The sequence below is a fragment of the Silene latifolia genome, chromosome 5 (assembly GCF_048544455.1).
Source record: "Silene latifolia isolate original U9 population chromosome 5, ASM4854445v1, whole genome shotgun sequence".
Taxonomy (NCBI): domain Eukaryota; kingdom Viridiplantae; phylum Streptophyta; class Magnoliopsida; order Caryophyllales; family Caryophyllaceae; genus Silene; species Silene latifolia.
In genome coordinates this window covers 26959743-26982179 of record NC_133530.1, presented here as the reverse complement: position 1 = coordinate 26982179, position 22437 = coordinate 26959743, and the positions used below count along the sequence as shown (strand labels likewise).

At 40.3% G+C, this 22437-nt stretch overlaps 4 protein-coding genes and 1 long non-coding RNA gene across 7 annotated transcripts; 1 reads left to right on the top strand and 4 right to left on the bottom strand.

The window, feature by feature from the left end:
* Nucleotides 1-42: 42 nt before the first annotated feature.
* Nucleotides 43-774, top strand: LOC141656024 (uncharacterized). Its single transcript, XR_012548292.1, has 2 exons — nucleotides 43-286; nucleotides 368-774. It is a non-coding gene; the product is annotated as an uncharacterized LOC141656024 (long non-coding RNA).
* Nucleotides 775-1397: 623 nt separating this feature from the next.
* On the bottom strand, nucleotides 1398-3637 carry LOC141656023 (uncharacterized). Its single transcript, XM_074462985.1, has 4 exons — nucleotides 3312-3637; nucleotides 3171-3222; nucleotides 2560-2627; nucleotides 1398-1990 (listed from the first exon to the last, which is right to left on the bottom strand). The coding sequence occupies exons 1-4, from the start codon at nucleotides 3483-3485 to the stop codon at nucleotides 1502-1504; spliced, it is 783 nt and encodes a 260-aa protein (XP_074319086.1). The 5' UTR covers nucleotides 3486-3637; the 3' UTR covers nucleotides 1398-1501.
* A 1690-nt stretch (nucleotides 3638-5327) lies between these two features.
* Nucleotides 5328-8069, bottom strand: LOC141657104 (putative protein phosphatase 2C 34). 2 transcript variants are annotated; one of them, XM_074464238.1, is made up of 6 exons: nucleotides 7967-8069; nucleotides 7297-7537; nucleotides 6884-7201; nucleotides 6515-6632; nucleotides 6176-6396; nucleotides 5328-5851 (listed from the first exon to the last, which is right to left on the bottom strand). In XM_074464238.1, the coding sequence occupies exons 2-6, from the start codon at nucleotides 7531-7533 to the stop codon at nucleotides 5666-5668; spliced, it is 1080 nt and encodes a 359-aa protein (XP_074320339.1). In that variant the 5' UTR covers nucleotides 7534-7537; nucleotides 7967-8069; the 3' UTR covers nucleotides 5328-5665. The 2 variants fall into 2 exon arrangements, with proteins under 2 accessions (XP_074320339.1, XP_074320338.1); XM_074464237.1 differs by having other exon boundaries at nucleotides 7901-7990.
* Nucleotides 8070-9342: 1273 nt separating this feature from the next.
* On the bottom strand, nucleotides 9343-11037 carry LOC141655113 (putative pentatricopeptide repeat-containing protein At5g52630). The gene has a single exon (XM_074462209.1). The coding sequence runs from the start codon at nucleotides 11035-11037 to the stop codon at nucleotides 9343-9345; it is 1695 nt and encodes a 564-aa protein (XP_074318310.1).
* A 2698-nt stretch (nucleotides 11038-13735) lies between these two features.
* On the bottom strand, nucleotides 13736-16858 carry LOC141657103 (plasmodesmata-located protein 3). Of its 2 annotated transcripts, none has more exons than XM_074464235.1 (3): nucleotides 15894-16858; nucleotides 14536-14649; nucleotides 13736-14051 (listed from the first exon to the last, which is right to left on the bottom strand). In XM_074464235.1, the coding sequence occupies exons 1-3, from the start codon at nucleotides 16633-16635 to the stop codon at nucleotides 14044-14046; spliced, it is 864 nt and encodes a 287-aa protein (XP_074320336.1). In that variant the 5' UTR covers nucleotides 16636-16858; the 3' UTR covers nucleotides 13736-14043. The 2 variants fall into 2 exon arrangements, with proteins under 2 accessions (XP_074320336.1, XP_074320337.1); XM_074464236.1 differs by having other exon boundaries at nucleotides 14536-14643.
* Nucleotides 16859-22437: the final 5579 nt, after the last annotated feature.

The following is a 22437-nucleotide window of genomic DNA, read 5'->3' as shown; positions in this document are numbered from 1 at the left end:
TAACTTGATCAGACTAAAAAGTTGTCTTTTGCCACTTATCTCAGGTTGCCACTGGGGGCGCCGATGGAATTCTTCACCCAACATTGGACGACAAGTTGACAAGCTTGTATGAGAAAATAGCAAGTCTTGCATCCGAGTCCAAGTCAGATGAATCAGAGCACATTCTTGAAAACTTTCACTCGAGCAGAACTATCCGGAAACTCATCTTGGACTGCTCAACCTTTGCTTCAGTTCTATGGAGCAAAGCCCTGAAAGGGAAATGCAAGATTTGGGCCCAAGGTCACAGGTAATTGTTAGCGCCTTTTTCCCCTTAAATTTATTTCAGCACAAGAATTCATTCTGATATAACATTTTGGTGGAAACGCAGTTCAAAGGTAGTTGCAGCGTTTATCGAATCATCAGACTCAAAGATCCGTGAGCTAACAAAGAAAGAGTTGCAGCCTCTAATAGATTCTGGTCTTCTAAAAATCCCGGTCGCAAAACCTGTAGACAAAAAGTCTGAGGCTGGACTTGAGAAGAAAGCACTGTGAAGAAATGTGTATGATGTTTACTACTCCCTCTATTTCAATCGGAAAGACTCATTCGGCAATTTTTCTCATTAATACATCAAATGAGGCTTCTTTTTTGAAATAGAGTGAGTACTAATTTTGTCCCTTGAATGTTTTTTTTTTTTTCAGTTGAATGTTGAAGACATTTTAGCTTTCAGTTTTGGTTGTAATGAATTATTCGAACTACATCAGTTAATTTATAATCTGGTTTACATGTTCATTTTCATTCTTGAATTGAATTGTGATATGGCATGTGTTTAAATTCTATTAGCATTAAAATTATCCTTATAGCTCGAGGAACGTTTATGTTGTCTGATGTTTCAGTATGGAGGGTATATGCACTTAAATTTTACAAAGTATCTTGCTTGTGACGGATGGTAATGACGGATACTATTCGTTACAAGCTGAAGATGGATAGTGTCCCTCTCACAATAAGGCTAGTGGGAGGAAAATGGAGCACCCCATGGATAGACCTGGCAAAATCAACCTGACCTGATTGAACCGACCCGAAAAGGTTGACCTGAGATCCGAAATTGACCTGAACTACTGCACCCGAATGACACCCGAAAACCGAAGTAACCCGACCCGAAATGACCCGAGCGCTCATAGACCCGTATTAACCCGACCCGAAATGACCCGATCTGCTTGGCTCGAAACAACCCGATCAACAAACCTGAAACAGACCCATAAACCCGAAATGACCCGAGCAAACCCAACCCGTTGACCCGATTTGGCAGGTCTACCGGCCATGGATAGTGCCACTTGCATATTGTGAGAGGGGCACTATCCGTTTTCAGCTTGTATGGATAGTGCTCGTCTCAATGAGAATTTGTGTAAATTTTAACTGAAGCAATTTAAGATCAGGATTTGCAACATGCTTCAACTTTAACAAAGAATAGTTCAAAATCGTATTAATAATTCGTGTTAATAATGAAGTCTAGAATGGACTAATACTAAGAACCAACACATGTAGTAGAGTTGATATTCAGGTTCCTGGAGTTTGTTCTGAGCTCAAAAATCGGCTTCTCGCACCTATTTCTTCGATCATAATTCAAATCCACATTCTCTTTTTGCATGCTCCAGGAATTAGCAGCTTTCTTGTTGATAAACTGCGGAGGTCTTCTATGAGGATAGCCTACGTTTGCATAATTTGATGGATCAAAAACCGGGTACTCGTCTTTTGATGCTCGATTAAACCTCATACAGTTCTCTATTACTCTGGCTTCCTCTTTTAGTTTCTCTCTAAGAACACTGAAATCATTCGGTACTTCACGGGATGTTGGGGTTTTACGGGAGCCAGTCTCGTGCCTAGCAAATGGCGTGGTTTGATGAGAGGGTGAACCAGTAGGGTGCGATGTCCGGTTGCATTTGGTACACCGGTTCCTCCACCTCTCTAAGTTGAAGGAACTTCTCCTTGCATTATCAGAAAGACATTTGTATGCCTGCACATTTTAACATAATTATTACTATATCTATTGTGTTCACCCGCTAATAGTATCCGTTGAACTAGCTGACATTTGTTAATTAGTGCATTCGTTTATTAACCGAGTTATTGACGTTTTTCGACGACAACGACTAGCTTGTACATAGACCTGACAAACAGATCGGGTCGTGTCAATTTGGTGTTCGTGTCACATGTAAACAGGTAACGAACCCTTTAAGCCAAACCCGACCCAATTAAATCTCGTGTTGTGTTCGTGTTGAGCCACTTACATATATCTAGTACAGTTTATGAGCAATCACCATCAAATCTCTATATAAGATGCACATACAAACATTCTTGACATATTTGGGAAGACAATTTAGATATCAGTTAGTCTTCTGTAAAACCGTTGTACGATGTATAATGATCTTATAATAACTTATCAAATCTAGAATTCTTAGTTACACCATACTGTCAAATGTTCAATATTTTCTCGAGACTCAAAACCATATAATTACAAAATTAAAACATAATATAAATTTCAATAAAGACAAATGATGGTTTTGACGTATTAGTAGTGAGTCTAACCTGGGAAATGAGCTTGAATGAAAACTCTGCCTTGGGATGTTTGTTCTTGTCTGGATGTAACAGCAACGCTAATAATAATACATAAAAACTTCTACATTATATTATATTCGAAAACTCTCTATCTCGACCGTAACTTATTTCAGTTCATCTTGTGTAAAACCGTTATATGGAGTAATAGTTATAGTCATTAAATCAGTGCATTATATGGAATAATGAGGGCTGTTAAATCAGTGCAACGGTTTCATTTGACTTTTGGTGAACTTATTTTCGTATTAAATACGACCTATTTGCACAAACTAACAAATTAAATTTGATAATTGCACCATACAATAATACTCCTATGTACGTAATACTTTGTATTATGTTGGAACATATTGTGTGTACCATACTCTATAGTCTATACTACTAAGTACTATCCCATAATCGTTTACCGGAAATGTCTGAGCCTGGTGATTAGGAAGGAATTATATTGAACAATAGGCCCCAGGTTTGAAGCCCCACCCCTGTTAATGCACTGCCTTATATTATCAAACGAAAGGTATTGGGATTCGGGATAACTACTTTTAAATACAACCGCCTTACACAAGTTATTAGAAAATTTGTATGCATACCAAGTTTATGATATTGCTTCCTAATGGTACCAATGCTTGCATCTTCTTCTACCTACCATAATCAAATAAAATAAAACACACATTAATCATAAATTTAACAAATTCCATCAAAAATTACGGGAAAAAAATAGAAATGCTTACTCTAAGAATTAAGTACCAATCAACGGAAGGAGATTGAATACGATTAAGATGAATGCAAGACGATGAAGAATGAAGAGAATTATGGTAAATGTTGAAAGTGTCAATGGCTAACTGAGATTTATTAATATCATAATTATAATTAGTGTATGATTCTTGATGTTTTACTCTAAACATTATATTTAATTTGAGATGTATAATATATGGTGTGTGGTGTAAAAATGGTGAAGAAAAAGAGCAAAAAAATGAGAGAGAAAAGAGGGGAGAAAGTGGAACGGTTAAGAAAAATAAGGAAAGAGTATTTCAATGTGTTTGGAATTGGAAATGGGATTAGTTAAGTGATTTGATGGCAATGTATTAGTAGTAACAAACAAAAATAAAATTAGTGTATAGGAGTAATTAGTAAGGAGTAAGTTAATTTTTATAAGGGTTTTTCTAACATGTGTTCTAAGAGCACACATTAATAACCAATATATGATAAGATTAACAACATATTCATATAACATACTCAAGTATATTCTAATTTTTACCATATTTAATGAGAATATGTTGTTAAACTTACCATATATGAGTTATTAATGTGTATCCTTAGGGCACACGTTAGAAAAACCCTTTTTATAATACTTTTTTTTTTACGATTTATGGTCTTTTGTAAGATAGACAAATAACTGGGTTGTATTTGTATATTGGTGTATCACGTTAATGTGAATATTTTAATTGAGAGTTTATTTTGTGAATAACTAACTAGGAAAATAAATTTAATTGGCTACGTTGCACCACAACGTGGTACAAGTGTACAACCAATAAATCTTAAAATTCTTCTGTTAAGATTGTTTCGCGATCTAGAAATTTTAAGATATGTACTATGGAGTAGATGAAATATTGAAAATTTGCATGTAAATATTGAAGATTTTGCAATTCAAGATTTCTTGGAGTTTATTTGAGTTTATTCTATGGGAGGAGATTTACAATTAACATTAATAATTGAGTTATGAGTATTGTGATGCTTTAAGAAGATAAAAAGTCTAAATATTACTTTAAGCTACTCAAAATGTAAGAGGTAACGAGGTTCAGGTACAACTATAAAAGTCCTTTACAAAACTATACACATTGGCAAATCAGATTGACAAAAAAAAAAGTACTACTTTCAAACCCAATAAGCTTAAATCAAACAACTACTAGTTAAAACTATGGCCAACTAAGTTTATTTGCCTTGTCAAACAGAGCTCAAAAAAAAAAAAAAAAAAAAAACATTTTTCTAAAAGAAAGATTATATAATGTGAAACAAGTTGTAAATATGATGTTGTTAGTAGTTATAAGTGAATACTGTTAAGTGTTCTCTATCTTTTATTATGCAGTTGGGATAGCCAGCTTTGTGTGTGCAAAATCATAGAGATTATATGCTAGTATTCAATTCTACAAACTACGTACAAACTAGTATTGATTATTAATCATGGTAGAACCAAGCAGCTCAGCTTAAGGCTGGCACGAGTAACCTGCTGCCTCCAGTAAATGCTTGCCATTCATTCTATCACTTCTGTATAACCCACTCTAACAGTTGATGCGGTTTTACCGAAGATGTCTTAGTCTAGTGATTAAAATGGGGTATAGTATAGTGGACATTAGGCCCTAGGCTCGAATCCTCCCGTCCCTTATATTGTAAAAAAAAAAATAGTTGGTGTGGTTTACCTTTGTTTGGAGCGAGACAAATTCTTTTGTTTGATCATTAAAATCGAGACGAGAGAATACAAAAAATAGTAAAAATGGATATCATCTTACTCGTGTAAAATATATTAGATTTTTGTATATTAGGTATTACTTATTCGTTTCATGAGTAATTTCTATGTGAAAGACGATTTTTTATTAAGATAAAGATGTCATCATTCAACAATTGTACCAGCTAAATTAGCTGATATCGTTGGAGGAATGGTGGTGAGGAAAGAGAATGAAGTTGATGCTCATTGTTTTTCTACCACCATTGTCTTTCATAATATCTTATTTTTCTGAGTGATTTGGTTATGGACTAAGCTCATAATCCTTTATTTCCGAAATCGCAACATACATTTTCAATTACATAATTTAACCAAAAAAATAGAACCTACAGTTAGGTAAAAGTTCACATATATCGTAGAGTTCTAATTTACAACTATTATAGGAACCTTAGCCTCTTCTTAGGACCGGAAGATGTGGAGCATTAAAAACCGGCAAACTGTGTATTGACCATACACGCTTACTACCGGAAGAATGGACATGTCGTCTACAAGATGGTTCAAACGGACCGATTCTTTAAACAAGGTGGCGAGCCGTTTGTGAGTCATACAATCTGGTCTTATATGGGAGACCGTCTCATACAATATTCACAGACAAGGTGATGAGGGGTGAAGGTACAAGCAAATGGCTGAGATGTCATCCATGGCGATACCAGGCCGCTTAGATTTCCAAGCACTAGCAGCATATTTTACAAGCCTCTTAGCAGAATGTTCCCTGGCTGGTGCCGAACTAACAATCTGCACTGCTTTTTCATTGGAGACGACATCCCAAACCTACATTAAACAAAAAATGACCATAAAAATTTGTTAGAAATACCACCATGGATGAGCTTATATTAGAGTTAATGATTTAGTCTCAAATAGAAGACATGTCCATTAGCCTCAATCGGAATTTGAACAAACGCGAAGAACCCGATTAAGGCACATAAATAGCTAAAAGTCTACCCTGATTACGCGATTATGGTAAGATAATTGTGCGAATTTATCTCACTTGACTACCAAAGTCATATGGGGGCAAGATAAATGGGATTGAGGCCTGAGACGTCCATAATGTAAAAGTAAAAAATTTAAGAAGGTGATAAGACTCTGATAACTTACCCCATCCGTAGCCAATATAACAAATTGGTCATTAATGTTGATATGCCTCAGCATCACTTGAGGCTCAGAAATAAGACCATACTTTTTCAAAGAATGATCGCCTAAAGCTCGTGATAGTGCCAGCCCTGGCCCTTTATTTGGTGGCCACACCCTATAAACCCCTGCTTCATCATCTGAACATATTACTCGCCCTCCAGATCGTGCTATCCTTTCTGCTTCCTCTGCAAATCGATAAAAGAAGAATAAAAGGTTAATTTAATCTGACCAGCTAGCTAGTCTTGTATGAGACCGTCTTCTTTGCACATAAAAGAGCATCTTATATAAGAATTTGAATATTACCTGGTAAGTTGGGCTTTAAATCAATCGTCAGCTGAACTGGTATCAAATTTCCGTCTTCATTAGTTGTAGCCAAGACAGCCCGAGAATCACCAACATTCGCCACCGTAAGAATATCACCCTGATTCATGCATATGAGAACGTGTATTGCAACCTCTTACACAGGAGCATATGAACAAGTAAACGATTTGAAAATGAGTGATATTATCATGCAATTAATTCTCCCCCTGCCCAAAAAGAAAGGGAAAAACACGGAATTTTAAAAATCCAAGTTCCTCACCGCTATATATTTTAGATAAAATCAAAGTATTAAAAATCGGTTTTAAGACAATCTTGGAATTCCGCTAAAAATAAAGAAGATTTTGCTGTTACCTGTCTCACAATTGTCAAAGCTGTCGTCCCACTATCAAATGAGTCAATTCTAGGATGGTGCTCAAGTTTTTTATCAATGGTAGAACAAGTCCTAGAAAATATTTGCTTCCATATGTGGAATTTCTTGGTTTCACAGGTTTGTTGACTCAATTTTGGATCAAGATCAATATTAAGCGCATGCACGGCAAGCACTTCTTGCCAATTGCATAGCAATAAAGTAGGCAGAAATTTGCTGACCCATTTAGCAACAAAGTGACCCCAGGCACCATGTCCATCATAAACACCACAGAAAGTCATATCTTGCTGATACCCAAACTTCTGCATATGTAACACAATCCATCATGAGAAATATTCACAAAGAGATTTATCTCATTTTTAAAGACTGTAAGACGAGATAAAAGATTTAGACATACCTCCCAAACTGTCAAGCAGTCTTGATTAAGCCCTTTTTCTCCCTTTTTGGTGAAAACCGACGCTACATGTTTGCACCTTGAGGATGTTTCACCAGGACATCTTAGAATAAGATGATTCTTCCTTGCTTCATCTGCCAATGTTTCAGCAGCTTCCCTTCCCTTATCAGTCTTACCAGTACTTCCCTTAAATGAAACACTCTTTGCCAGTCCCTCAAACAGCGATGAAAATTGCACCATGGTTCTGCAAATCAACTACTAATCATTAAAATCAAATCATTTAGCTTTTGACTTATAAGGACGATAAGCATTCCTGACTTGTAACGACGATAAGCATACATGTATTCAAAGGCTGGAAAAAATTACAGAGGCCTAGGGTACAAAGAACAAATGAAAGATTGTCACTTTGTACCCCCATCAATGTACGAAAGAAGTGTTAAGTCAAACATTTGCACAAAATAAATGTACATTAAACTCTCTGAACCAACGTTACTGAATTTTTTTTCCTTCGTAAAACATATGCCAAAAAAATACTTCATTGCATCACATAACTACCATGCATGTACCAATAGCAAGAAAGCTTTATAAGAGAGAAGCACAAGATTACCAGATTATCACTAAATGCAACTCCTTTAAGGCTTATCAACAATAGATCAACTACCAGTACTTTAACAGTACCCCGTAATCAGATCTCACGACGTGTTGCAGGCCTTGCAGCGTAACCTGGAACAAAATTGCTTACAAAACGTAGTGTGTACAAAACGTCTTGAAATCTCCTGAAGTTAGTCGTCAAAAAACATGTGAATGGTTAACGATGACTAATGGAATTTTTACGTTCTTGCGTTAAAAGTGACGCCTCTGCAACTAAGCATGTACTGGAATGAGGTCTTTCTATAGAGAGCAATTTTGGAAGTTATAAGCACTACCTAATCACTTGCATTATTTTAGTGAAAGTCGGTTTATTGAAAATGACCTTTGTTGAGATGACATTTAGGCTTATTTAAATCAGGTAAGTGGAATAAACTCACAATGACGGGAATATAATATGAGTATGGATGAGTTTAATTAATCAGTAATGATTAATTAAATTACAAAAGATAAGTTCCTTAGATTGACACAGACATTTTAAACGGGCGCACTGCCCTCACAGAATGATGCAGCTGCGGTAGCTAGCGTATTGTCCAACTATATCATCAACACGGCAGTTTGTAGAAAGCTAATTTAATTTTTCTTTAGACTTAAACAAACACAAACAATAAAAGCAACAATATCCTGGATTTGAATAAGAAAAACAAGGCTGAAACAAGGTCAGCTGTCTCGCAGGCAAATCATATTGTACAAGGTTGGACCAGTTCAATCTAAAGGAAAATCTAGTGGATGCAAAGCTATCATAGCAGGAATGCCAATCAATTTCTTAAAGGGGAAGTGGTTGAAATGGTAAAAGCATAATCGTATCAACTATGAGTACTAATGAGTAAAGAAACGCCGCCAAGAAAATTCGGGCCGCTCATTGTATTTCAGTTATATAATGAGGAATACCAAATTGCATCAAATGGTGACCAAATTAAAAAAAAAAATGACTATTAACATAATGAACTCGTCATTGGAAGCTACTTGCATTAATAAATTAAATTAAACGAGTGCCTTATTAGCAAGTTACAATATATTACTCCTTTGTTCCCTCGAATACTCGTGAGGGTAATTTGTAAAGAGAACACTATTGTACGGAAATGCTGCGGTGACAGACGAATTGTGGAATAAGAGAAAAAAAATGCTATGTAATCGATAAAGATGGGTGGAGGGAGTACCAGCTGATTGATGATATTTGGTACTTGGTAGCATGGAATTATGCTACGTGGACACTTCATTTTAATGTGGCACGCATAAGATATTGGGACTTTCATACAAACACGACATTGCAACACCTCATTGTAGTCCAAAAATATGAAACCTTTTCACAAAGTAGTCATGTCGTATCGAACACTTGCACTCAAGCCGCAGTGATATAGCATGGTGGTACTAGGTGGAATGATGACATATTGAATAGGTTCACCAATAATCACCACAAGTGCACTTTCCATCTAGAAATGTATGGTATCTGTTAACATCTCTCACAATAATCTCCTTTTCCAAAATCAAACTGAAGTACTTGAAAGCTTCATGACAATCCCTACATATTCTGAGATTCTTTAAAATCCTTAGAGGCTTCCCAGGAGGAGCTGCACCACTAACCACCCCAAATGCCAATGCCAACTTCTCGCTGTGATACGAAAGCCCTTCTCTTTTCTCCCCTTCTTCTACATCATGAATCATTTCACTCCAATTTGGCACATAACCAAGTTTACCAATTTCCTTCATGAGCTCTGCAAGTTTTGAGTAAACCTCATCTATCCTATTATGCTTACCATCCCCTGCCACGAAAACATGCACTTCTCCACGTACCTCAATCCAACTCTTCCCGCTTTCCTTTTTCACCCTCAAGTTATTCATCTTCTTTCTGATTTCCGAAGCTTCATACCGTCTCCCTACTGCTGAGAATGTATTAGCAGCAATCACATAGGCAGAATCATCATATGGGTCAATATCTAATAGTCTCTTACTCATCCTCCAAGCAGTTTCGGGAGCACCATTAGCTGCACTCGCCGAAAGTAGGACTCGCCATATTCCAGCATCTGGCTTGAATGGCATTGTCATTGCAACCCTCTCTGCATCATCTAACCTCCCAACTCGACCCAAAGCACCCACTAAGCACGTATAATGCTCTAACGATGGTTCCAATTTGTAATCAACTTTCATCTTACTGATCCACTTTTCAGCCTCGTCAGCCAACCCTGCATTATACAACGATGTTAGTACAGCTAAGAAGCTGTAGTCATCAAGAACAAGTCCTCGCAATTCAGCCAACCTAAACAACTCGATAACAGACAATTTGTTGCCTTGATGAGCATACGCAGCCATCATTGCATTCCACCCAACAATGTTCATATCAAACAATGATTCGTCAAATACTCTCCTCGCCTCAGACACCATTCCACACTTCCCATAAGCGGTAACCAATCCCGTGCTCACATAAACAGCTCTATTAATCCCAGTAACAACCCCATGACCATGAATCACCCTACATTGTTCCAAAGCCGCAAGCTCAGCACCAGCAGTCAACGCCCCTGAAACACTATACACCGTCGAACTCACCCCGCTACCCACCATCTCAGCAAAAACCCCTAAAGCATCAACCGGGCGACAATTCCTCGCAAACCCAACAACCATAGACGAATAACACACCTCATCTTTCACAGGCATTTCATCAAACACCTTCCGTGCATGATCAAGAACCCGACATTTCATATACAAATCAACAAGGGCACACCCGCAAAACGGCTGAAAACATAAACAAAGCTTAAGAGACATAGCATGAAGCTGCTGCCCAAACGAAAGAAGACATAATGAAGCACAAGTCTTGAAAACCGAGGCTAAAGTCCTCTGGTTCGGGCGAGTCGGGTGTCGAAGCATGGAGATGAAATGGTGGAGAGACAATGGGGAATTGGGATTTCCGGAGATAAGGGCAGTCCAAGAAACGACATTGGGAGATGGGATTTGATGGAAAACAGATAAAGCTTTGGGAAATTGATGAGATTTTGAGTAGAAAGTGATGAGTTTGTTGAGTAATGGAAGTGAGTGTTGTTGATCAAGTGTGTTTGATGTTTTGATTATTTGAGCGTGGGAAATGCGCGGGTCTTTTTCCATTTTTTTTGAATTGTTTAGGAAGTTTCAAATATGTGACGATTATATATCACCCCTAGTCGGGTGGAGATTAGCCGATAGGGGCTGGTCAAACGGGGCAAGGCTGGGCCAGTTCGGGCCAAATTTGTTGAAGGCGGGCATGGCCTGAGGAAAGGACGGGTCGGGTCTTGTGGAGCTGGACTTGGACCCAGTTTGAGGGACGGGCCGGTTAAGATATGCTCGACCCAAGCATGACTCTGTATTTGACAGGTTGGGTCGGGCTGATACCGGGTCATACTGGGCCGGGTAGAAATTGACCAGTTGGACGGATCGGGTTGGGCCAGCCCTAGTGGAGATCCTCTTTTCTTAAAATAAATGGAAAGCCAATTTTTTTTCGATATATCTCCGGTTCAATTTTAATCTTGCGGGGGTTTATGCACTGAGGCTATGCTTTATACTTGGAGATATACGTAGTACGCACCTATGATAGCAAACTAGTAGCTATGAGTTCTCTCGTCGTCCAAAAGAAAAATAAAGTAGAGGTCACAGACTACGGTGTCACACTACATGAATAAGTTTTGAACTATTCAACTATAATGGGATAACGAATTAGATAGTTAATTTTTCATAATGAATAATACTCCCTCCCATCCACTCCAAAGGTAACATGGACCCACTTTTTCTCTCACAAAGAGTGGGACCATGTTACTTTTAGAGTGGATGAGAGGGAGTATATTATATATACGATTATTAATTTTTTTGTCACGATATTTTGTAATCTTAAGTTTTGTGTACAAATCATATCGTGTTATTTGAGTATTATATGAACCTTATGGGACCATATACGGTTAAGGTATATTTTAAGAATATTATTACATCGTATCGTAATAGAGTTTAGCTAAATCATTTTCAATGTTGTTTACTAAGATTTTTGTTATGTCAAGTCACTTCAAATCCGGTTGTTTTGCAATAGTTATTATGAATCGAGTCTATACCAAATTTAGCAAAATCAACTACAAACCAAACGAGACCATTTTCGAGTTCAACTATTCTATCTATTTCAAATTTCTTATCAAAAGTACTCGAGTTCGATCGGTTTGGACCTAGACTAACAAGTGAACATTGTACAACCCCAAGTCCCCAAGGATTGAAGAGTTAAGAAGAGGGTGTTACTTGGTCAACATTGGTTAACATAGAAATTGCATGCAAATGGAGTTCCCCAAAAAACGAATCTGCGTAACTCACATGCATGCACTGACCAAACCCATGATATCGATCTTAATGGTCAATTCAACAAACCAGAAGGAATCCCATGAGCTCACTATATTTGTATTAAAACCAACAAGAATGTTCCTCCAAACTTCAACTTCATGCACGCAATCCTTGCATTCCAAAATGCTAGTAATTGTTTTTTTATTTTTATTTTTGACAAAAGAAATGGCTAATTGTTAGTACAATTGTTAGTACTACTATAAAGGGTCCACTATTCTAAAGGAGAAGGAGAACACAAAGGGACATATTGGTTTCAACTTTTAATTGTCCTCCTCTTCCGCTTTGTTATTCGATCGGCTCCAGACCCTTTAGTCTTGGAGTAACTAGAGAGGATCTCAACTCGCTAACTACGTTAAGCTAATACAAATGCACAAGTATTATTGAACATTAAACACAATAAAGCATTCGTAACTTTGTGAAACTTTTGAAAAAGGTTACACAAGCTTTTGTACCCTTCTTCGGTTGCTTTGAAGTAGTGAATAAGAAAAAGTAGAGGATTTTCGTTTCATGACTACTGTGAAACCAATAAACTGTTAATTTTGCAGTCCATCAAGGAATTGCATGTCCTTCCATTACAAAATGGATTCGGAACTGATTATGATAAGTTGATACACTACACATGTGGAACCAGAAATGAAATGTATTTACGGCTAGATTGTTAGACTACTAAATCGTATTGGTTAAAAAAAAAATATTCAACCCGTGACACAACTTTCTAATAAGACGGAAATTTAATATTTTAATTAATCTTGTATGGTCAATGCGAAAAAAATGTCCCATAAAATTGGAATTTGTGAACCCCAACTCACTTGAGTAAGAGTCAGCTTCCCAAACATCTTTGCTACACACTACTCATGTCAGTTTAGTTCAGTTAATTTTATTTATAGCCCTAGAAGCCAACGGCTAGACTGATAAAGTAGCATAGTACTATTCCGAGGGATGGAACTAGTTTTATTTTCCCTGAAAAACGTAAGACGATTTCCATTCTCCATTTCCACATTTAACTCACATCGTTCCCTTCTTCCAACCAAAACTCCAATTTTTCTTTTTACCATCGGAAAACAATCAATATTCAAAAACCTGTTTACATCTTTGACCAATCAACTTGTAACGGATAATATCCGTCTTCAATGAGAATTTGTGGACAAATCAATAAGGTAACTAATGTTCAACCTATTGGTCAACAAAAATTCTCATTGAAGACGGACATTATCTGTCACAAGCTGAAGACGGATAGTGCCCCTCTCATAATATGCAAGTGGCAAATCAAGTGTTGATTATAGTGAGCAAGGGCATGGCATGCCAACCAGTAGGCACAACTTTGCTTTCAAAAAAGCTTAAAAAGGTGAGAAGATAACTTTTACATTTTTGCAATGCATTATTTGTAGCCCAAGATGTAAAAAGAGACAAAAACAAATCACATGACAATGTACAATTTGCAACAAATGTGTCATGTAAACATCCCAAAATATTCCCATTCCCATATATACTCTTTTCTCCAAATCCAAAATGACAATTACAAAGATAAAACACTCAGTATACTTGAATGAACCTTTGTTCATTCTAGCATCTATACTGAATGATTCTGAACTTAACTGACTACAAAAAATAAAATCTACAATTTCCGCCTAATTACCCACCAATCGGGAAAATATCCCCATATTTTCCTTCGCCAAGAAACAATTAATACACAAAAATTTAAGTCTTGCCACATTCTAGAACAACTAACAAACCCATTTTGGAACATGTCGTTTCTTCTCAAAAATCTGCAAGAAAATACAATAAAATGTATAAATGCATATGATCAAAATGAGAGCAGTTAAGCACGAATAGCCCGTTACATCCCAACAGAAATTAGTTAGAGGGAATGGTGAAAGTGGATTTAGGGATGTCAATTGGACGAGTCAAGGCGGATATGAGCAATGTATGAAAGAAGCCATTAGGCAGGGTTCAAGGGCGGTATTGTATCATACCCACCACATACTACTACGGAGTATCAAAAGCGGTTATGTAAGATAATTTTATGTAAATACAGAGTAAGAAATATTTTTGACTGAGAAATCGTGCCTATCTATTGTAAAAGAATGGTTAGCGGGAAGGGAGACACATGCTCTTTCAATTCTTCATCCGTTTAGGTGAGTAGGGGTGCTTAGGAGGCCATATCCAACCCAACCCCGCGTAAATAACATCCTTAGTGAATCCGACACATATGCTCTATGTTCTATCGGAAAAAGCACCGCGTTTACTTACCATCATCTTTTTTCTTCAATCCTCTTAGGAAGAGTGCCAGAATGACTATGAATCCCAAACCAGCTGACGCTCCAAGAATTATCGCAACAATTTTTCCAGTATTTTGTTCTGAACGTACATTAAAGAAAATCAACATCATCCTAAAAAACAATTTAACCATTGAATTGTCTTAATCTTTTACAACTGCGGACTTGCCTACACTCACGATTCAATTCAATCCCATTGAAAAGTGGTGTCGGGAAGAAAGATAAAAGCTACTCACAGGCCACAGCAGTATAACCTTATCATCATTTCATTGCCATATCTTCAAGCGATAAACAACTCAAGTGGTCCTAGACTCGAACATACAGTGAAGAAAAAATTGATGTCGATATTTCATAAACAACCACGAGTCTTTTGTAGACGATTGTATGCATACAACCAAATCATTAAATTTAATATACTATAAAATGACGAACAGCATTAAATGGTTTAAATATAAACAAATAAACCTTCTTCACCATGTGATGAACACGGATTCTGATAATTCTCTTACATTGAGACAAGGATTATTGTGTAATGAAATATACTCAGATTCTTGTGCAAATTAATGTCATTATCTCAAAAAACAGCCTGTCTACCTCTCATATTCTTCCCAATAATTTATACTTAAAACGGAATCACATGTAACATCAACTCATTAATCCTATCCAAACAGAAATAATATAGATACGGATTTAACTCGATCTCAATTATTAAACACCTTGAACATTCTTATGCCTTATTCCCATCCTAAAATAATGACAGCATGCCTAATAACTAGCCTAATTAGTAAAATCATCGTAAATTCCAAGGCATTTGTCCAAAACCCGTCTACCTCAACATTGTTGCTCCTTATAACTCCCTAACTACAACAACATTACACCAATACCTCAAGCACTACTTAAATTACGCGGTAGAGGTTCAATATTCACAACACTAACACCAATACCTCAAGCACTACCTACACGGTAGGCTGATATACACAACATTACACCAGTACCTCAAGCACTACTTAAATTACGGGAATACCTCAAGCATTACTTAAATTACAGGGTAGGGGTCTGATATACTCCTTCTGTCCCGGTCATTTGTTATCATTTTCCTTTTTGGGTGTCTGAGTCAATTATTGTCCTTTCTATTTTAAGAATGAGCAATTTGATCATTCACACTCAATTTGTTCCACTTGTCCTTTGTGTCAAAACAAAAGGACAACAATTGACCGGGACGGAGAGAGTACATAACATTACAAGACAATTCCAATAAAAAAGAAGTTAAGCGACTGCATTAAATCGCGTAAATCTATTCCATCATAATCCAGAACCAAAGAATGGTCATACCTGAAGAAGAGGAATAACCAGAACCACCAGAAGACGGAACACCATTAGGAAAATAACCATAACTAATAAAACACTTATGCAAATAAAGCTGACCAGACAAAGAACTCCCACATTCAACTTGGGCTTTTTCGACAGCAGCTTTAACACAAAGCCCACAATCACCATTTCCCAAATCACCCTCACATTGACCCAAAACATACACACCTTGATAAGTAGTTGTAAAAAAACCATTCCTCCCAGTTTCCACAACTCCATTTTCCATGACTTGCAATGCAGTATCCCTTCTCATTTCGAAACCCGACCCGGCTACATTAGTTGGACTACAAACCTTAAACAACATTTGCATTCCACTAATCTGAGCAAACCCAGAAACCTCATACAACATATAACACCCTAAAAGCTGAACCCTAGCTGAAACTACTCTCCCACAGACAGTGTTCATGATCAAGGGTATTTTGGTCACACAATTGTAACAGTCAGTGTTGGTTAAGTCACCTCTACATTGGTATAAACCTGAAATAGTAAACTGGGACCCACTACCAGTGGTAAGTTTGTAGAATTTGGAAGTTGAAGAATGTTGGATTAAGGTTGTTGTTAGAGTTGTTAATGTTTGTGTGTATGAACTAGTTGGATCTGATAATGTTTGTTTTGCACAGCCTTTGTAGACTACTGCTGTATAATCAGGGGTAGATTTGGAAATTGGGATTGTTAGGGTGATTAAGAAGAGGAGAATTATGAGCATTTTTGGTTGTGTTTTTTTGGAGAATTTAAAGCATGTTTTAATGTTGTAGTAAATGTGGAGTTTTTATGGGTTGTGTAAATTTTGTGCAGGTTTTGAGATGAAGAAAGGGAAGAAAGGAGAAGAAAGAGAGAGAGGTTGGAGTGTTGGAGTGTTGGAGCGGTGTGTATATGTTAATGTGTGTATTAAAAACAGTGCAGCAAATGTAGTGTGAAGTGTGATGTGCACAATAGAAGTGTGATAAAAAGGGAATGGTTTAATGGAGTAGAAAATTGAAGTACAAGACAAAAGGTACAATTGCAAATAGTAAGGAATTACTACTTGTGTGATTGTGTCCTACCTGAATCTGCTAATTGTTTAGCTAATCTAGTATTAACGGGAACTTAGGAGTGTGGTTTAAAGGGTAGGAGTGTAGGGAGTGTAGGACCATGGTCAGTAATGCAGCTTGTTAACTACCAGCTACCTCGGCCTTGTTCTTTTTGGCTGAAAGAGCTGAACCAAATTAAATGGAGCTGAGCTAAGCTGAACTAAATAGAGTTGGAGTACCCATGTTCTTTTTGGCTGAAAGAAGTTGAACTGAAATGAATTTAATAAAGCTGAAATAGGACCTTGTTCTTTTAAATTTGATGTTCCGGGTATTAATTCCGAAGCAGGTTTGTTTACCACGCTAGCTTTGTCGAATAATGCCTCTTCTAGCCTTGACCTGCTCTCTCCTCGGCCTCTCAAACGATGAGCAAACCGAGGGCTTGGCTTTGTGCCAAGCGTACTCACTCCGACGCTCAAGTCGGTGAATTTCTTGTGATTAAGTAGTATGTAGCTTGATGACGTGTATTTGTAGAGAGATGAGAGAGATAATACCAATTTAAGTGGTTCTTAGGTTAGATTTCGGATCCCTTCCTCAATGAGGATTGAGGAGTATTTATAGACTTTCACCTTTTGTCACGTGGTGGCCAGTGGGTCAAGTGGCGTAGCGGTGGAAAGATCGATCTACCCTCGGCCGAGGGACCTATGGCGGCCTGCGAGCCCGGTTGACTCCATGCCGAGGTTCTTGGATATGAGTACGCGGGTATGTGCCCCGGCCGGGTAGGTTGCCATGCCGATACCAGTGGCCGGGCAGAAAAGGCCGCATCGACTGGGATGTCTAAGTCATTGGCTTCTTTGTGGATATCTTTGACCTCGTTCAATATGTTGACTTGGTCGTGGTGCGAGAATATGCCCCATCAATTTGCCCCAGCGTAGTCTATGCCGTGGTATTGGCTCCGATGTATGTTGAGCGTATATTCTGCGCAAGTGAAAATTTTCTCCTTCCGCTTCTTCTCCCTCGGCTTATTACATACGACAAAGCCGTACCATATCCCCCCTCCACATGGATGGGTATTGGACATCAAATGTGGAAGAGAAGATGTTTGCTGGCGGACCCAAGGTTGAATGTGCCGGTGTGCTTTTGATTGCCCCCGGCCGGTGCTACCTAGCTTGGTTAGTCATACTGCCGGCGGAGAACAGATACTTTAGGATTTCGGTGAGGAAGATGAATAGTCAAAGGGATATAAAGGGGCGTGTTGAAGACGCTTGGTTACTGTTGCATTGATTGACATTCAACTGTTGCGTCGATTGACATTCCGTGTACGCATGCGACATGTGTCTCTTCGTTGATTGGCCGACGCTTTACGGGGTGCGTTTTGATTGGTCCTCCTTTATGGGCTTTTGCCTATAAATACCAGACTTTTGAAGTGAAATTGTTTAGCAATTTCATTCATTCTAAAAATTTTCTTCTTTCCAAAATTCCAAGTCTTTCCCTCTCTTTCGATCTTCAGAATTTTTACGTCGGCGTAGCACTTTTCTTCAAGGTAAACCGAAAAACCTTTTCAACTTTTTGTTTTGTTTAAGTAATTGTTGTGAACCATGTCTTCTACGATGCTCGGTCCCAAGCCGTGCGCCGGGGTTCCCCGTCGCGTTTGGATGAGGAGGAGGTGGTAGCCGCGATTCCGTTAAGGTCGAGGGGCCCTAGGTCTCCTTCCCCGGAAGTTGACCGCAGAGTTCTGGAGGAGTGGGAGGATGATGACGATGTGGATGACGGTGATGATGATGAGGAAAGGAATCCTTCCGGGGCGGAGAGGGCGAGAGTCTTGCATCATTACGATGCCCGTACTACGCGCCGATCGTGGTTTTATCGATAAGTTGGTCCGCCGCTCGCTCAATTTTTCGAAGAGCACTTCTTTTTTGGCAAGGGGTACAACATTGTCATCCCCGGAGAGGGTCGGGCCGTCTGTTGCCCTCCCCCGGGTCACATCGGCGTATATATGAGGCACCTGGAGTATGGTCTCCGGTTTCCTCTCAATATGTACGTCTCTTCCATAATTCAGGCGATGAACGTTGCAGCGGCGCAGCTTCACCCTTTGGCCGTTAGGACTATAGTCGGCTTCGTGTGGTGTGTCGCCGGGGGGTGATCCCAACGGTAAACTTATTCCGCCGAATTCATTTTCTTCGAATGAATGTTCAAGGTGGCCGGGGTGGTATAGCGTCCGGACGAGCCGGCTATCTCACCGTGCCTAAGCTCACCTCTTGCAAGGGCTGGAAGGAACGGTGGGTGTATGTCGAGGTCCCAGATGATTATCCGTTGCCTCGGTCTTTTGAGCACCATGTTAACTTGCGGTGCGAGAGCAAAGGGGAGCGTGAGAAGATGATCCCCAAGGGCAAAAATAAGATGGACGCCGGAATGTCTATCTTAATGAGGACGAGAAGAGCACGAAGCTTTTCGAGGTCGATGATGATGGGGCGCCGAAGGTTTGGTTGCCCCCGACGCAAGTCATCCAGATGGATGAGCCGCTTTGCCACGTCGGCCTCATACCGGCCCTAGCACAGGGTGAGTGGGGTCGGTGTGAGGCCCATTTCTGCTTTAATGTTTTTCGTTGTTTGTTTCTTGACATGTCCCTTTGTCTAAGTTTTGCTTTGTTTCTTTTACAGAGCACTTTGGTCCCGAACTGTCTGAGCAACTCCTCGAGAAGATGGGGCTGGACAAAGACGGAAACGTTAAGGAGAAGAATCCGAAGGTCGATGTGCACGACCGCCGTCCGTCGCCTCGACCTCCCGAAGGGCTTGGACGATACGGCGGCCCAGGCCAAGGTAGTGCTTTGCCATTCCTCGCCGGGTCCGAAAAGCCAAGTCTACGGCGGCGACGGTGTCAACCTTTGTTCCGCCTCCACCAGAGGTGGAGGTCGTTGACATTGTCGATGGCGAGGATTCCGATGCTGAGGGATCTCCGCTTAGGCGTAAGAGGAAAAGATCTACCCATGACACCGATGCTTCGCTTCGTCGCTCATGTTAATGCCGCCGCCGAGAAACGGATCAATCGGCCAAGAAGGGCAAGCCCTCCGGTACATGGTCTAACTTGCGGCTCGATTTAGCCGCTCATTAGATATACCCGATGACCGGCTCTCTGGTATGTCCATGAACGTTGACGTGGACTCTTTGGTTGAATTTTTGTAGATCAACCGCGCAGATCATCCCGATTCTTGAGCGGCGAGTTGAGAAGAGGCCTATGCAGACGGCGGGAAAAAATGTCGACTCCGTACTCGCGTCGATATCCAACGACCGGCTCATAGCGGAGGGTACAAAGCTGAGCAAGAAGGTTGGGATTTGGTCCGATCTGGTCGGCTCTCGTATTAGGGAGCAAGAAAAGGCCTTGGCCGATACGGGACCGTTGATAGAGCAAATTGAGGCTCGATGTTGTTGCCGCAAAGGGGTGGCCGAAAGGCTAAGCATGACCTCCTTGCCGCACAAGCGCGAGTCGAGGAAATTGAGAAGCTGCTTGTCGGCCGAGAAGGCCAAGGTAGAGGCCGCCGATTCTGCCGCCGCCAAGTGAAGGAGGAACGGGACAGGTACAAGGGCGGCTACGACGTTGTTGTCGCCCAAAGGGAGGAGTCGAAAAGGGCGTATCGGCTCCAAGCAGAGTCGCATAGGGAGACTAGTGCTATCCTTGCCCAAAGGGAGAAGGATATTGAGACACTTCAAAACAAGCTTCTCCCACGCATGTGTGCTCGGTAGGGACCCGACCGAAGAAGCTTTCAGGGAGGTGGTAGATGAGGTCTATCCGGATGGCTCCTTTCTATGGACAAAATTTGACGAGCTGTTCGATGATAGGCTCGAAGCTAAAGAGAAGGCTGCGAGATAAGGCCGCCGAGGATGCCAGGGCCAAGAAGGAGGAGGAGGCGATCGGCCGCAGCGCGCCCTTGCGAGAGAAGACGAGGGCGGCCGAGGAGGAGTCTCCTAGGCGAAGGCGGTGAGGATGCTAAGGCCGCTAAGAAAGCCGAGGATGCTAAGGCGCCCGAGCGCATCTAAGTCGCTCACCGAGGGTAACGCCGCGATGGCGGTAAGGGCAAGCGACAACGGGCATAGGGAGACGGGCGGTCGTCACCAGGCTCACCGGCGTCTCGGATAGCTTCAGCTATTCGGGGGCCAACTATTAAGCCTTTTCTCCCTGCCATCCTTTTGGCGCTTCAAAGAACCAGTCCGTAACCTTTTGCTTTACTTTTCCTTGTATTTTGTGAAACCTTGGTAGGTAGAGTCTTGGCTTATCCCAAAGGGGACGGCCGTCGTCTGTGTTTCTCCTTCTTGTAACTCGTTATCTTTTTCTTTAATGAGATTTTGCTTGCTTTGCCTCTGGCTTGGCCGAGGCCTTTTGATTTATTCCTTCACTTGTCTTCTTGCGTTAATTAATTGAGCGCTTTTCGTTTCTACCTTCGGCTTTAGCCGAGGCAGTTTAGGATGCGTATCTCAACTGTGTTTAACGTCTTTAAGCTCGGTCTTAATTTGCCGAGGGCAGTTGCGTTAATTAATTGAGCGCTTTTTCATTTTTACCTTCGGCTTGGCCGAGGCAGTTAGAATGCGTATCTCAACTGTGTTCAACGTCTTTAAGCTCGGTCTTAATTTGCCGAGGGCAGTTGCGTTAATTAATTGAGCGCTTTTTCATTTTTACCTTCGGCTTGGCCGAGGCAGTTAGAATGCGTATCTCAACTGTGTTCAACGTCTTTAAGCTCGGTCTTAATTTGCCGAGGGCAGTCGCGTTTCACTCGTCTCTTCCCGGCCAGTTACCGGGGCAACGGAGTTTACGTTTTGACCGCCGTTGAACATATGTTAGCATATCGGCTCGTTCCCCCGTCACTCCCGTTAAAGGCCGGGATGAGACGAGGTTTTGGCTCTGTCTGCTGTGTACATATGTTAGTATGCTTTCTGATTGGGGTGGATTAACACTTTGATGAAAAACTTGGATGACTCCTCATTAGATATGAATATGCATTGGGGTGCCAACAATTGTTTTGGGCAACTCCGCTGTTATACAAAGTATTTTCTGAGATTGTCGGTGTTCCAATGGCTCATCAAAGGTACATCTCCCATGTCCGTCACCAGTATGTACCGCCTCATTTCTTCAACTACCTTGTAAGGACCCTCCCAGTTGGCCGTCAACTTGCCATGGATGTTTCCTTTGTTGGTGGCAGCTGACTTCCTTAGGACCAGATCTCCTACTTTTAAGTCCCTTTTGTGGACTCTTCGGTTGTAGGCCCTTTTCATTCGGCTCTGATATACTGCTAAGTTGAGGCGTGCCGTATCTCGGCTTTCTTCGACCAGGTCCAGGGAGGTTCTTAGGCCTTCCTCGTTTTCATCTGGGTTAAAAGTGGCCGTTCTGAATGTTGGCACCGTTGCTTCAATCGGCAGGACTGCCTCGGACCCGTAGACTAGGTGAAAGGGACTGTACCCCGTTGCTTCTTTCTCCGTGGTCCGGAGGGACCATAGAACGCCGGGTAGCTC

Coding starts and splice junctions, on each gene's coding strand:
- LOC141656023 (XM_074462985.1), bottom strand. CDS start 3,485: ATGTTTAGAGTAAAACATCAAGAATCATACACTAATTATAATTATGAT. Junction 2,628..3,170: donor GAAGCAATATCATAAACTTG/GTATGCATACAA, acceptor TATTATTATTAG/CGTTGCTGTTACATCCAGAC. Junction 1,991..2,559: donor CATTCAAGCTCATTTCCCAG/GTTAGACTCACT, acceptor TAAAATGTGCAG/GCATACAAATGTCTTTCTGA.
- LOC141657104 (XM_074464238.1), bottom strand. CDS start 7,533: ATGGTGCAATTTTCATCGCTGTTTGAGGGACTGGCAAAGAGTGTTTCA. Junction 6,397..6,514: donor TTTAAAGCCCAACTTACCAG/GTAATATTCAAA, acceptor ATCGATTTGCAG/AGGAAGCAGAAAGGATAGCA. Junction 5,852..6,175: donor TTATATTGGCTACGGATGGG/GTAAGTTATCAG, acceptor TGTTTAATGTAG/GTTTGGGATGTCGTCTCCAA.
- LOC141655113 (XM_074462209.1), bottom strand. CDS start 11,037: ATGGAAAAAGACCCGCGCATTTCCCACGCTCAAATAATCAAAACATCA.
- LOC141657103 (XM_074464235.1), bottom strand. CDS start 16,635: ATGCTCATAATTCTCCTCTTCTTAATCACCCTAACAATCCCAATTTCC. Junction 14,650..15,893: donor TGGTTATTCCTCTTCTTCAG/GTATGACCATTC, acceptor TCTTTAATGTAC/GTTCAGAACAAAATACTGGA.